General features: G+C 49.7%; 1 protein-coding gene across 1 annotated transcript in view; it reads left to right on the top strand.

Annotated features, from left to right (window-relative positions):
* The first annotated feature begins 9,708 nt into the window (after positions 1–9,708).
* Iqca1 (IQ motif containing with AAA domain 1) overlaps positions 9,709–14,904 on the top strand; it is a 112,741-nt gene continuing 107,545 nt past the window's right edge. The window contains exon 1 of the mRNA XM_051154319.1: positions 9,709–9,857. Coding sequence (XP_051010276.1) covers positions 9,847–9,857 — 11 coding nt within the window. The 5' untranslated portion in view covers positions 9,709–9,846. The remainder of the gene's footprint in view (positions 9,858–14,904) is intronic.

The following is a 14,904-nucleotide window of genomic DNA, read 5'->3' as shown; positions in this document are numbered from 1 at the left end:
ATGATATGAGAGAGATGGTGTGGAGTCACCAAAGATCCCCCTGATATTGACTGTGTGAGGTCACAGTGTCAGAGACAGTGTCAACTATTGTGAGCATCTGAATAAAAGAAATCCCACAACTTACATCAAATGATGCAGTCAACCAGTAAGAAACAGAAAGCTTGGGCCATGCTGTACTATAAGCCACACTGACATTTCTTCATTGGAAACCTTCCACAAATAAAACTTCAGACCTAGACGGTTTCTACCAAGCATAAAGACATAAAACAGACCTTACATAAATTCTCAGAAACTATAAGGGGTGCATCCCATCTTATGAAGCCAATATAACCTGATAATGAAATGTGACATCGCTGTTAAAAGAAATCATGTGTCCAGCTACAACAATCTGAGATGCTGAGGCAGGAGCATCCCCCAGAAGGGTTTCCTTTGTATTTATACTCCTCTCAGCACAGGCAGGCTGCATTATCTGAAACCTGAGCCCAAAGGATGCTGGGGAAGGGCCATAGATAAAGCTCAACCTTCAGGAGGTATAGGCTTGCACAGTCCTTGCCCTGGACTAGGTCAAGGCTAGGTCTAGGAAGTGCTGAACTTGAAAATAAACAGTGAACACAGCCTGGGAGGTGGCCAGGGGAAGCCATAAACACAGTCTGCCTTCCAGCCTCCCATCTTTAAAACTAAGATGTTTCTACAAATCCTGACAGTTTAACGTGGTAGATGATAAGCCGAGTAGCTGTTTTCCCTCCTCTTCAGCTGTGCCTTGCTTATGTTGTTGGGCCACTGGTAATCCCTGTCTCCCCTGTCTCATGGGTGACTAAACGTGTCACTTTTGTTTTATAACAGGCCAGCTGTTGTTTGCAGTTGGCTCCATGCCGTGGGTACCAAACCCATTGTCTTATTATAAGCCTTGTGAAAATGACATCGCAAGAGGCGAGACGTGAAAACCCAAAACAAACCAACAGAAACTGGATGGACACGTGTTATTTACTCGGAAGTTTTTATCGAGAATGAAATATGGGAGACTGTCTGAGTGGGAGGAGGGCAGGCTGGATTTCTCAATGGTTTGGGGGGAAGTTGTGTGTTCCTTTTCAAAGCGAGCAGGTGTTAAAACAATGAGAAATGACCTCTGCTCGGGGTTAGGAAGGCTGCCTGGATGTTTGCGAAGAAACGGGACAATAATAAAAACAACATCCTGCGCTGTGGAGAGCCTTTCCCCTCCGTTCTCACGCGGGCCAGCTTTATTTATAGATAACAGAAATAGCTTAGAAGATACATGCACACACACAAACACACACACATTCACAGGCACACACACACACAGAGAGAGAGAGAGAGAGAGAGAGAGAGAGAGAGAGAGAGAGAGAGAGAGAGAGAGGCACACACTCATTTTCCCAGGGGAAGTGAATTTTACTTGACATAATTTGGCTGTGGTGTCTGTGGGAGTCTTCTCCCCTCACCCCACCCCCAGAAACCCTTTCCAGAATGCTATGTTCTGTCACTTGCATCCATTTTAGTTGACCAGCTTCCTCTCAATGAAGTTGACTGAATCAGACTCATTTCCAGGATGCACGATGCTTGAAGGCACAGTTGGGGCAACTGGAGAGAAGCCAAGATTGGCAGCCCAAACTATGCAGCCTGGGAATGACCTGGCCTGGCAGGGCTCCCAGGACGGCTGCTCCCATGGACACCTGTGCGAAACCCTCATCCGAAGACTGTGAGGAGCAGACATTGGATGCCTGGCTTATACGTCTAGCTATTCCTGGGGCTAGAGAGATGGCTCAGCGGTTCAAGCGCTTGCTGTATAAGCTTGAGCCTTGAGGACAGATGTAAATGCCAGGTCATGGCAGGCCACCTATAGTTCCAGTGCTTGGAAACTGGAGACGAGATGACGATGACATGTGCTCTGGTTAGTTTTTGCCAAGTTGACACAAACCTAGGCATACCTGGGAGGAGGGAATCTGAACTGAATAACTGCTTCTAGCAGATGGCTCTGTGGGCATGTCTGTGGGGCATTTTATTGGTTGCTAATTGATGCAGGAGAGGTGGGTGGTACCACTGGGTCCCTGCTTCAGTCCCTGCCTCCCGGGTTCTTGCCTTGAGTTCCTGCCTTGCTTTCCCTTGATGAGAGACTGAAAGCCGAATAAACATTTTCCTCCTCATGTTGCTTTTGGTCATGATGGTTTCACAGCGACCAACACCAAACTAGGATCCAGTGGATTTTGGGAGCGAGCTGGCCAGGTAGGCTGACTGTAGATGAGCTCTGGGCTCAACTAAGATACTTGATTCATTCAGTGAATAAGGTGGAGGGCGAGTCACTGGGGAAGACCTCAGACATCAACCTCAGGCCTCCACGTGCATGGCCACATACCTACACAAATGTGCATAGGCACCCTGACACACACACACACACACACACACACACACACACACACACATGAGGGGGAGGACAGAGAGAGAGAGAGAGAGAGAGAAAAGAGAGAGGAGAGGGGGAGAGAGAGAGAGAGAGAGAGAGAGAGAGAGAGAGAGAGAGAGAGGAGAGAGAGGAGAGAGAGGAGATGGAGAGAGAGAGAGAGAGAGAGAGAGAGAGAGAGAGAGAGAGAGAGAGAGAGAGAGAAAGAGATGCTTCTGGCAGCCCCAAAGTGTGAATGCTGTTGATTCTGAGGAGAACCTTAGACTCCACACAGTTTATGGACCTACCTATCTCCCAGCCAGAGGCAGGTTCAAATTTGCATTCAGTGCCTTCCATGCAGCATCCATTTAATACCCATAACTGCCAGAGGAGAGTCAGAAGTCTCCTTGTCACGAACTGCAACTCCCCAAGACCTTGGGGAAACAAGAAGAGTGGCAACCTGTGATTGCCTCTCCTGTAAGCTTGCTGACTGTCCCATCCTATGCCTTAACAAACCTGCGTTAGTGAAAGGCAGGTATTACGCCCTGCCCTCATCTACTCCTTCTGTATGGACTTGACGCCTGACATAAAAGTGGCCCAGGACAGCAGACAGCTTCGTAGCTGTCATCCTGAAACACTCAGTCTCTGAAGAAAGACATTTCCAACTCAGAGGCACAGAAGTGTGTCTTACATCTCCGTTTGGAGGAGCAAGGCCATCCCATTCTGAGTGAACCTCGGGTACCTTGCTTTCATCTAGCCCGGTGCGCTTCTCTTTCTGTGGCCTACCTGAGCAGTGAGCCGGACAGAATCAAAGTCGACTGAAAGCTCCTGCTTTCTTTTCACTGGCCCTTGAAGTGCCCATCAAATGATGACTGGCTTCCTGAAGTACTGTTTGACTCACGTACTGCAGACTCCACTCAGGCTGAGCAAAGCTATCTTGACAGACTCTACTCCTTCTGCCTGGGTTCAGCGAGGGAGGAGAGGAAAGCTGCTGAGGACACCAGGGCCCTGGTTTTCAGAGGAGCCTGGCAAGAGTTTGTCTGTAAAAGTGCGCCCTGCCCCCAATGGCTCCTACATTGCAAAGGTGGGTCTGGCTGGTGGTACTGTTTTTGAGAGGCTGTGGAAGCTTTAGGAAGTTAGGAGCAGCCACTGGAAGCAGGTAACTGGTTTCAGGTCCTTGAGGGACTATTTACCCCTGGACTTTTCTCTGCTTCTTGGATGCTATGAGCAAGCAACTCTGCTCACTGCAATTTCCCACCATCATAGACACGCACTTGGAAACTGGGAGTCATATAAACCTTTCTTCCTCTTAAGTAACTGATACAGAGAGTCCATCTTCTAAACCATGAGCGTCAGGTGGTCACTCTGATATAAACACACAAGGCCACATTGCCCAGTTTCTCCTGCACACAGCAGTTAAAACAAAACAAAACAACACCAGATGGGGGGACGGACTGTGGCTCAGCAGTTAAGAGAATATACCACTCTTTCAGAGGACCCAAGCTCAGTTCCAATTCCAATGCCAAGCAACTCAGAGCTACCCGTAATTCCACCTCCAGAAGGTCTGATGCCCTCTTCTGGCCTCTTCAGGCACTGCACTCACATGCACATACCCACACAGAGACACAAACCTACACAAATAATACAACTAAACTAAATCCTTAAAAAAAAAAAAACTATCAAGAGACACACCACCATGTGCTTTGAGTGACACAAATGACCCTCTCAGTCTGTACAGGCCGACTGGGGTTTAAAGGTGTTTCTAGCATCCATTCAAGATAGAAGAGCGGGGGCTGTTTTTTTGTTTTTTTTTTTACTTTAATTTTACTTGTGTTAAATAAACATCCAGTTTATAGCAATCTTCCTGTCACAAGACCTGGTTTCTAATAGCAAATATTATAAAGTATGAAGGAGGAGTAAGCCATGCTTTGTGCTGTCCAGAATAATGAGCAAGGTCCACATGCCAGGGATACTGCAGCAAATGTGTGATGGACACACAACTCCCTGCTGTCCCTGAAGAGATGTGATGTGTGGTCTTTCTGGCACACATCTGCAATCTTACAGAAAGCTTCCTAGAGTTACCAGAAGTGCACACTGTGGCTTAGATCCAACAGTCCATAAGGGTCAAGCCTTGTCACCAGAGCACTCAAGAAGAATATCTGTGTGCAAGGCATTTTGGAAAAGAGAGAGGAGGGTGGTCTGTATGCAAAAGACGCTTTTCCGAATGCAGTCCAAAAAGCAAGTGATTTGGAGAAGGGAGACATTGCTCAGGAATTAAGAGCACGGGCTACTTTTCCGGAGGACCAGGGTTTGATTCCCAGCACCCACATGGCCGCTCACAATCATCTGTAACTTCACTCCCAGAGGACTCTTCTGGCACCCATGGGCATTCCACACATGTTGTACACAGATGAACATGTAGGCAAATACCCATTTATACATAATAAAAACAAACATTAAACGTTGTTACTTTGATCATTGTAAATGCACAATTCTACAGCATCAGGTGAATGCTGAGTGTTGCACAAGTATTTCTGTGGCTTCAAAATATTGCCTCATGTCTTACCCTTTTCTGGGCTCTTCCCTAGTCCGTGGTAATCTCTAACTTACCTGTGAATGTTCCTGTTCTGAATACCTCATATTAACTGCAGTCAGACGGCACGTGTCCTTGTGTGTCTGGTTTACTGTGACTGTACAATAGTCTCCAGGCTCACACCTGTTGTCACCCATGTCTGGCCTTCATTCTTTTTCCTGGCTTCAGGTTACTCCATTGTGTGTAGAAAGTATGTTCTGTGTATCCACCCACCTGAGCTTCCTGTCTTTCCATTGCTGCCTGCCTCCCATCCATGCACACTCCCCTGCCCACATAACGCACCATCAGTTCTAGATAAGGCCTGTGAGTTGGTACAATGTCTCTTCTCACAGCTAAACAGAGGCACCCTGCAGCCACACTCCAACAGTGACAAACCTGTTTCCATGGCAACTGGAAGCTTTGCACACCACGGAGCACACCCTCCACCTCCACCACTATGCCAGAGCTCCCTTCTCTGTGGATGCACCGAGTGCTGTGCTAAACATAGTACTGAGTGGGGTACTCAGCACAGCGCTAAGTGAAGTACTCAGCACAGCACTGAGTGGAGTACTGTGCTTTCACAGAAGGTGAAAGCACCAATCAATATTTGCCCTATTGATTTAGTATACGTCAAAAGAACAAGGAAGATAAATTTTCACCTGATAATCTGGTCAGAAGGCTGTTCAAGAAGACATTCACATTTTGCATAAAATAAGGCATCTGTTATTTAAGACAAAACACAGTGACTGCAGAAGAGACACCATGCAAGGAAAATTCTAGAATGACAAGCTAGAACAGTGGCTTGTCCAGCCCAGTCCAGCCCAGTCCAGTCCAACACAGTTGCTAAAGTGTTCTTGTAGAGAAAGAAGGAACCTCAGCACTCACTGAGGCCAGTGTGGTGACCTCTGAACTTGAATCAACAGCTCAGAGGTCACAGGGGACAGAGCCCAGGCTTCTCTGGAAATCTAAAGGTGGCTGTGTCCCCAAGGGATTATCTCCCTCCTTGGATCAAGGTCATCTGGCTGTCTTCCTCCCAAGGGCTGCCCAATAAGCCTTGGGAGCCGTTTGCCCTCATGTTGAGTGTTTGTCCATTGGTTCCCTGGTGCAGATATTTGGGAAGGAGATAGGAGGGCACTTGGGACTTGAGAGGGGGTTCCAGAGTCCCCATGGGGTCTCACTGGACTGGACAGTGGTACTGGGCCTGCCCTGGTGGCAGGAACTGGCTTTGCTGTCCATTGCAGCATGAGGTATCTCTGGGAGCCTAGGCAGATAAGGTCTAGGCTGGAGTGGAGAGGCTCGGGTGTGCCTGGGGAGCCAAATTCCTGCTCTGAAAGGATTACTGTGGGGTCATGAAGACTGAGGTCATGAAGAATTATGGCAGAGAACTAATGTCTGGTTGATAAGAAGGTTGAGTGGAGGCCTGTGAACTTCCTGTGATCCCAGGAAACAGTGCAGATCATTAAAGTGATGTCTGAGTCTACAGACAAAGCAGAGCTGCCAAGCACCACTGTCCTGGGTTCCCCCCAAACACACGAGGGCAACAGGAAGATCAAAGCTTGGCCTCATGGGTAAGGATGATGCTGCAAATACAAAGATGGAGGACAGCAGGGGCGGGGCGGGCTTACTGACTGTTGATTGACACTGAGATGTGCTTGAAGGCTCCTCAGCTTTGGCAGGGAGGATATTTTTATCAGTGGCATTGCTTAAACCTGAGGAATCACAAGGACCTTGGTAGGACGATGAACTCCACCATGTGACAGAAGACATTACAAGCTTAAGACAGAGTCCCCTGGCCACGAGCAGCCCATGAAACACCAGGGTACAGCAGCCATGCAGAAATAAACACGGTGTGCAGGAAGGGCTTCTGGGTGAACCAGCCAAGTGTCCACTGCTCCTTCCAGGGAAGGTGGTGTCCTTGTTTTCTGTCCAAAGGACACAGACAGAGGAAACACACCACGTTCTACCAATGAACTGCAGTCAGGAAGACTTAAAGGAGACTGGCATGGGAGTTTGACCATGCACAAACTTGCTCCTGCTGCCCCGCTGGACAGGGGCCAGCTGAGCTTGCATGCAGAAAGAGCAATGTCAGGTTTTTGTACATCCCTGTTGCCAGGGTGGCTGACACAAGTGCTCAGGGACCTAGACTCTCAGGGATAACCCTTGCCGCGAGGACCAGCAGAGCTTTTGTCTGCTGCCATGGCAGGCACACCACTGTTGTCCAATCCAGTGGAACTCTGTGAGGACTCTGATAATCCCTTCTCAAGGTCCTACTATCCTTCTTCCCCAACATCTGTCCATTTCCCAGAAAGAACAAGACATAGCAAGGCAGGAAAACCCAGCACCTGGGACTCAAGGGACAAACACCCAACACAAGACAGAGGCAAAGTGGCTCCCAGGGCTTGCTAGGCAGTCCTGGGGAGAGGCCAGCCAGGCCACCTTGGTCCAAGGAGGGGGTCCAAGCCACTCCTAGACTTCCAGGGATGCCTGGGCTCTGTTCCGTCCCTCTGACCGCTGAGCTGTTGATTCACGGTCAGAGATCACTTTTAGGCACTGGGTGCAGGTGTAGATCAAGTCTCTTTCCACAGCCACCTCAAGGCCTGTTCACTTTCAAGGAAGTGTGCTTCTGTGGGGACAGCCCGCAGCCCCAAGATGGTCACTCCTTCCTCCCAAACTCCATGAAGGCCATTCACTCCAGCAAAGTGTGTCTGTCCCCTGCCCCCATCCAGCGTTTCAGATGGCAGCATAAACACCTATTTGCTCCAAACACAGCAAGAAGAAAAGCTCCCTTCCCAATGAGCTTGGCAGCCAGATGCTGAGGCTGTGTAAATCACCCAAGACCGAGGATGAAGTGGACTTTCTGCTTTATCCACTCATGAGTGTCAGGTTTCCCTGCTGGGTAAGTGCCTGAGGACCCACTGTTTTGGTCTCATAAAAACTCAAAATTTTAAGCAAGACAGGTATTGGTCCCAACACAGAGACAGGGACCTTTTGCTGTTTTTCTCTCTTTAGGACTGTTTAGGGCCTGGCAGGTATTCATCTGTCTTCTCGAGATATCATCAGGCAAGGTGTAGCCGTTCCCACCTACACAGGGTAGAAACTGTCTGGGGTCTTCGAGGCCCAGCCAGGCCGTGATTTACATCACCTCCAGTGTCCATTTGTCTGAGGCCTTGAAACTAGCTGCTGATACCCTCTGGCTCTCACTTTCCACCTCACATAATTGTCCAGTGAGAATTGTCCAAGTGAAGCAACAGCCAACTTCACAAGACTATGCTTTAGGCCTTAGCACCAGAGTCAAGGCTGAGCCACGTCTCTGCCTACAGAAAGTTTTTGGGGTTTTTTGTTTTTTAAAAGCACAATGTGTTCATTCTTTGGCTATTGTTTTCTATGAAATTATTTCATTTAGAAATGTCTCTTTATATTTCCCTGTATTGTGTGTGTACACACATATAAAGGCCAGAATCAAGATCAGGTGTCTTCCTCAACTGCTCTCTCTGCCTCATTTTTTTGAGCCACAATCTCTCCCTGAGCCTGGAGCTCACAGAATAGACTAGTTTGACTTGCAGTGAGTCCCAAGTCTTGTTTCCACAGGGATCGGAGATGTGTGCCACAGAACCTGGCTTTTCACAAGAGTGCAGGGGAATCTGAACTCAGATCCTCAAATTCCCTGCTGCAAAGAATTTACCAATCGAAACATCTCCCCAGCCCCAGAAGTTCTTTTTTCCCCCAGGAATATCAGCTAACCCTTCTTAACTGTCCACGGGTCTCCATCTTACCCAGTCCTAGTCACTACAGCTGACTCGGGTTTCCTTTAGGTCAGGAGGCACTGAGATCTGCCTGGCCTTACTCATCTTTTCCTAATTCCTTTTCTGTCAAGCCCCTTTGTTTCTCTTTCATCAAAGAGCATCTCGGAGAGGGACTGGGCCAGGTATAGATCCGGTCTCCACTGCAGCTTCCAGTTGGGCGGCTCACCCGGCTACCTGTGCGGAGAAGGTTCGCGCCACCTTTGCTCACTCCCTTGGTAATGGTATGAGGGTTCTGTTGTCCAGGCCTGTAGCTTCTTGCATTGGCTCTCTTCTCCCCTCCACCCTCTCCCTGCCTCCTTACCCCTCTCTTCCCCGCCCCCACCCCACCCCACCCCTGTCTCTCTCAATTGTACAGGCTCTAGACGTGCCCCTAAGGAAACTGTAGACTCCAAAGTATGACAGTAAACCTCAACATTAACCAAGGACGAAGAAAGACAAACAGGAAAGAAAGTCTCCTTGCAGGTCTCCAACAGCTCACATACACAGGGCACCTCCCCTTTATGGAGCGCTGGCTTCTGCACTTGCCATAGTGCAGGACGAAGGAGTGACTTCTGAGTCCACTCTTTCTGAAGTTGGGAAGACTGAAGTGTGCCGCCGGGACAGTCCTTGTCCAAGACCCCGGGCAGAGCTAAGAGGCGCTGCGGCCAGCAGGACCTCAAAAGCCAGAGGTGATCAGCTGCAGAACCTGCCCCACCCCCAGCTCCTTACCTGCTGCGCAGTTGCCACGGAAACGGGAAACGCGTGAGGGCACTGCGCATGTGTAGAGTCCTCGTTGCTAGGGCTTCTTGGAGCTGCTCAAATAGGAGAAGTGAAGTTCCAAAGCCCGGGGCAGCAACTAGAGCGAGGGAACTAGAGTTCGTGCCTGCGCTCCCCACAGGGTGACGGCAGGGTGATCCACCTCGCTGCACCCTTGCCTGTCCCTAGAGACAGGCTGTCCTCCGTCGCTGCCTCTCCCTCCAGAGGAATCTCCAACCTTTGGGAACCTCTGGGAGTCCCCCCTCCAACCTGGTCAGTAGGCCAGCCTTCAAAGGGGTAAGGAAAAGCTTCCCAGTGGGTGAAAGGAAGACCGAAAGAGGCCAGCCATGTCGAACCTGTAAGTGGTGGGTTACTATTGCCTTAGCCCAGGGCTCTTAGGCAGAGTGGTTTCTGCCTTCCCGCCTCTTCTCCTCTTCCTCCCTCTCTCCTCTTTATCTTTCATCAAGTTCAGTATGCCTCAGGATGGACTATCCGTGTCTTGTTGGCAAGGAACACCAGGCTGTTTCCCTCCATCCCCAGGGAGGGACCTCCGGGTCTGCATGTCATGCCATGGGTGACCTAGGTGGCTTTTCTATTAGTAACGAAGGGGTTGCTTGTGAGAACCGTAGCCCCTAAACTTCATTCTAGAAAGATCTGAAGGGAGAAGCATCAGTGTTCTGCTTCCCAGGCCAGCCTCCAGGCCATTGCCTCCAGATGAGATGAACTTGGCTCTGAAGTTACTCCACGTTGAGAGCATGTGGTATGGCTTGGCTGGAGTAAGTGTACAGCTTCCATATTGCAGAAGAGACAGCTCTCAACACATTGCGGGACAGTGGCTCACAGCATCAATAAGAGGCAGCTGTACAACCACAGCTCCAACCTCAGCATCCCAATACTTGTCTTCCAGGGAACCTAAGCCTGGAGGTTCCTAGCTCTTGGAGGCACGGGGTGAGAAGTGGGCTATAGGGGAGATCAAGAGAACAGGCTGAGGCCTGTGGAGTTGGAAGAAAGGCTGCAGAACAGCAGGTCTTAGCCTCATGAAGATGAGTAGGAACTTGATTGTATAAACACAAGATAGTCTATATGAGACGTGGTCAAAAAATTAAGAGGGCAAGCCTGGGTCCACAGGGAGAAGAGCTAACCCCACAAAGGAACCAAAGTCCCTCCCTCCGTGGGAAATGGTGTAGGGAGAGGGAACAGGCTCTGCCCAGTGCTGCTGGCTGAGTCTGAGGAAAGAAGAAATGGAAGCCAAATTAGCAGCCTAAGGTCTGAGCTCATATTTGACTGGAATGATGGGCTGGAAAGATCATTTTGGAGACAGAAGAGGGGAGCCCTAACAGTGTCTGTTTGTTTGGTTGTTTGTTTGGTTGTCTGTTTGTTTTTGGAGACAGGGTCTCTCTGTGTAGCCTTGGCTGTCCTGGACTCGCTTTGTAGACCATGCTGGCCTCGAGCTCACAGCAATCCGCCTGCCTCTGCCTCCCGAGTGCTAGGATTAAAGGCGCGTGCCACCCCACCTGGCAAGACAGAGTTTTAGATGTTAGAAAGAAAGCCCGGTGGTGAGGGAATCAGGATAAAACGGGAGGTCAGGAGGAGGTGGGTGACACCCTTAATAGTGAGAGCCAGTGGGAGCACTTGGGCCAGCAGACAGCTCACCAAAAGTGAGTATAACCGAACATCTGGAAGGAAAGCAAAAGAGAAGAGTCCTACTTCTGAGGACATGGGAGCTCTGAGGAAGAGGGAGAGGGTTTAGAGGTGGTATGAAAAGCCAGGAGGCCCCCGGAGCAACACACAGCCAGGACAGAAGAGCTCCATGCAGAGGGGGGCCACCCATTAAAGAACATCCCACACACACCAACCTACACCCCCAATAAACATATGCACACACACACACACACGGAGGGGCAGAGAGAGCCAGATCTCTCTCAGAGCAAGAAGATGCTGAGGGGCAGGCAGGAAGGGGTGACCACAGGCCCAGTGAGAAGGAAGATGGCTTCATCCCTGTCACTGGCAGGAGATAATTGCCATTGACACACTTAGACTTCCCAAGGATGCTCAGCTCATGGCCCCTCCCCAGCCACCAGTGGCAGGAAGAGTCCATCAAGCAGTAGAATAGCCGTGTGGTCTTTCTCAGCCCACCGCCCACCGCCACCCTGACTTCAGATTCTGCCACGTTTCTAGGCCACATGCTCAAGTCTCAAATCCATCACGGACCTTTTAAACCACTAGGCAGTCTCAGGATTGAAATACATCTAGGTTCTCCACACCATCATACCTGTGACCCAGCCCCCCAGAGTCCCCTTAGGGACAGGGACCCGCTCCTGAGGATTCAGGAGCACAGGAGGTGGCCTGGTCTGCTTATACCTAGCTCTCCCTTGAGAGGGAGGACAGCTTTGCCATTACTGCACTCACCCCTTTGACACCCCACCTAGCCACAACCAGAAAGGTAAACTCATGTCCTCACAAAGAGGCCACAGCAGCGGTATGCTCAGGACAGAGCAGAAATGCCCCAAAGGTTCCTTGATTGGTGGAGAGTAAGCCACAGAAGGGTATGCCCATAGCACCACAGGCTCTTTGGCATTAAACCAAAAAAGTCCTGGTTTGTGCCACAACATGAGTGAACTTGTCACGTGGTATGAGTGTATGAAGCCACTAACAGAAAGTGACTTAGGGCAGACTCCATTTATAGACAGCCGCCAACTTAGGATGGTTCAACTTAAAAATCTCTCTGCTTCACGGAGATATAAAAGCCATTGGAATTCAGTAAATGCCATACCTATGCGTTTTGAAGGTGGAGCTTCTGTGCTAATGATTTGTGCCTGGTGTTCTCAGTGCTCAGCCTGGTAAACGCTGATCAAGAGGGAAGCCACCATTCACTGCAGTGGGCCCTGCCTGCTGATGCATGTCATTTTTTCCATCCGTGATATTTTCATTTAGGATATGTGTGTCAGGTGCAGCTGTATATGGGACTGTCCAGATGAGACCAACAGAGGCAGATTTGGGGTTTGTTTTGTTGCTGTTGTTTTGTTTTGTTTTTTTTTTTTTAAAGATTCATTTATTTATTTTATGTATATGAGCACTCTATCTGCATGTATACCTGCATCAGATCCCAGGATAGATGGTCCTGAGCCACCGTGTGGTTGCTGGGAATTAAACTCAGGACCTCTGGAAGAGCAGACAGTGCTCTTAACTGCTGAGCCATCTCTCCAGCCCCAGACTTGGGATCTGTGGCCATCAAAGCCTGAGAGGAGGCAGACTCAGGGGTGCCTGTTTGACTGGACAGGATTCTCTTGGGGTGGTGAAAACATTCTAGAACTCAACAGTGGTGATGGTTGTACAGCACTGTAAATAGATTAAAGCCACAGCATTACACCCTTGAAGACAGGGTCCCTGGTAGTTTGTGACATGTATCTCCATGATGCTGTTGTTTAGCACCTTGCTGTGTCCTTTCTCTCACATCATCATCACGGGTCCCATATGAGCAAAAGGAGCAGGGGATGATCTGTGGGCTCATGTCACACCAGGTCTATGTGGCGGGGGTGGGGGGGGGGGGGGGGGGGAAGGGAGCGGGGGCCAGCCCTCCACAGGCTGGTGTGGTCAAGGCATGGTAGTTAAAAAAGTCCAGGGGCAGGCCAGCATGGTAGAGTGTGGTGCTATAGACACATGAAATGGATCAAGGCAAAAAGTCACGGTGTCCAAGAAACAGCTCTGTCAGAAAGAGATGGAGCCATCTTCAGTGATGAAGACAACAGGCTGCGGCATAGAATCCATGAGTTTATCCAGCACCATGCCTGCAGGGTCTTTGAAAGGTACAAGGGAGAAAGAGAGGATTCAGCCTAGAGGGAGGGACTGGTGAGGCTCCAGCCACTAAGAGTGTCTTTGACTCCATGTTTCTGCTATGGCCTATCTTGAAAAGTCCCTGCTGCCCTAACCCTGAAGCGGGTACATGAAGGCATTGACTCTTTTGAGGGCACAGGCTCTACATGATCTTGCCTGGCTGCAGTGGCCCCTCACAGCATCCAGTCACCCTGCATTTCTGTTCTATGGTGACATCTGGGGAGTGCCAGGATGGAAGCCTGAGTCTGTTGATGCATGTGGGTGTGGGCGGGATCAAGCTACCCAACCCCACACTCTTAGGGGGCAGCCTCTTTACAGTGCTGCTGGGAGATGCAATTTGAGGTATAAGTTGCTGTGGTTGTTTACATAAGAATGGCCACCATAGGCTCATATATTTGAATATTTGTTCCCGATTGGTGGAACTGTTTGAGAAGCACTAGGAGGTGTGGCCGTGCTGAAGGAGGTATGATTGAAGTTTCGAAAGCCCACGTGATTCCCAGCTGCCTCCTCTACGTCTTACTTACTGATAAGATGTAAGCTCTTGGCTACTGCTCCAGCACCATACCTCCCCGCCCTCAGCTACACTCTCCACCATGATGGTCACGGACTCTAACCTTCTGGAGCCATGATGATTTTCTTGCAGTTGGCAGTTAAGTCGTTTACAAAAATTAATGTTAAAACTCTCTTTTTGTCAATCCCTTCTTCCCCTTTTACTCCGAATTTCCAGGGTCACCTTGTTCATGTTTTCCTGATGAGGATGCAGCGGTCTCTGGATTCAGCATCCTGCAGCAGCCCTCACTCTTGTGTGCACAGGGCGTCTTCACTCAGGAATGGGCTTGCGCCTTGCTGGGTATTTTCTCAAATGCCTGTGACTAGCCTGTGGTTTTGTCACTCTGTGGCTGGGTGTGGTCAGGTGCTCCGGCATTCAGAACCCCAGGCATTCCTGGGTTCACTCTGCCTGGGTTAGAGCTGATGCTCTCCTTCTGCCTGAGTTTGGTTTGACAAGTAGAACAAGTCGAGTGTCAGATCTGAGTTCTCAACAAAATCAGCCAGAGCTCTTCTCTTATTACCATGTCTGTTAGCTGAGACCTCAAGCCCTAGTTTGTCCCTGAAAACAAATCCTACAGTGTTTCTGTGTTTGATGCTGCCAGCTGTGGAGCCGGCTGGTGTGCTCAACCTGTGTTCTTTCAGGCCAGTGACCATCTTAAATTGTGCCCTTCTCCGATCTGGCGAGTATAGGATTTGGCAACATAACCTCATTCTCAGTTTATGTCCTTCGTGAACTTCTGTTCTGCAGGTAGATGACTGGCAGCAGCTGCTTCTGTTGAGGCCTGACACCACCTTTGACTTGCTCATCTGTGCTTTCCCCTGTCCTCCCCTGTTGCTTATCTTTCTGAGCCCAGAATACACAGATGCAGAAAGTCCGGCACACCAGGTGCTTTGAGCAGGAGCACATAGCTTCTGCAGTCCTTGCTCTTCCATGGACAGTCATTGACTCTGGTTAGTAGGACTGACCATTAGCCACTAAGTGTGCAGGGATTGAAACCCGGTAGCAGTCAGAGCTCCTGCTC

This window comes from Acomys russatus, chromosome 12 (assembly GCF_903995435.1).
Source record: "Acomys russatus chromosome 12, mAcoRus1.1, whole genome shotgun sequence".
In the NCBI taxonomy this organism is placed as follows: domain Eukaryota; kingdom Metazoa; phylum Chordata; class Mammalia; order Rodentia; family Muridae; genus Acomys; species Acomys russatus.
This window is presented reverse-complemented; position numbering and strand designations above follow the sequence as displayed.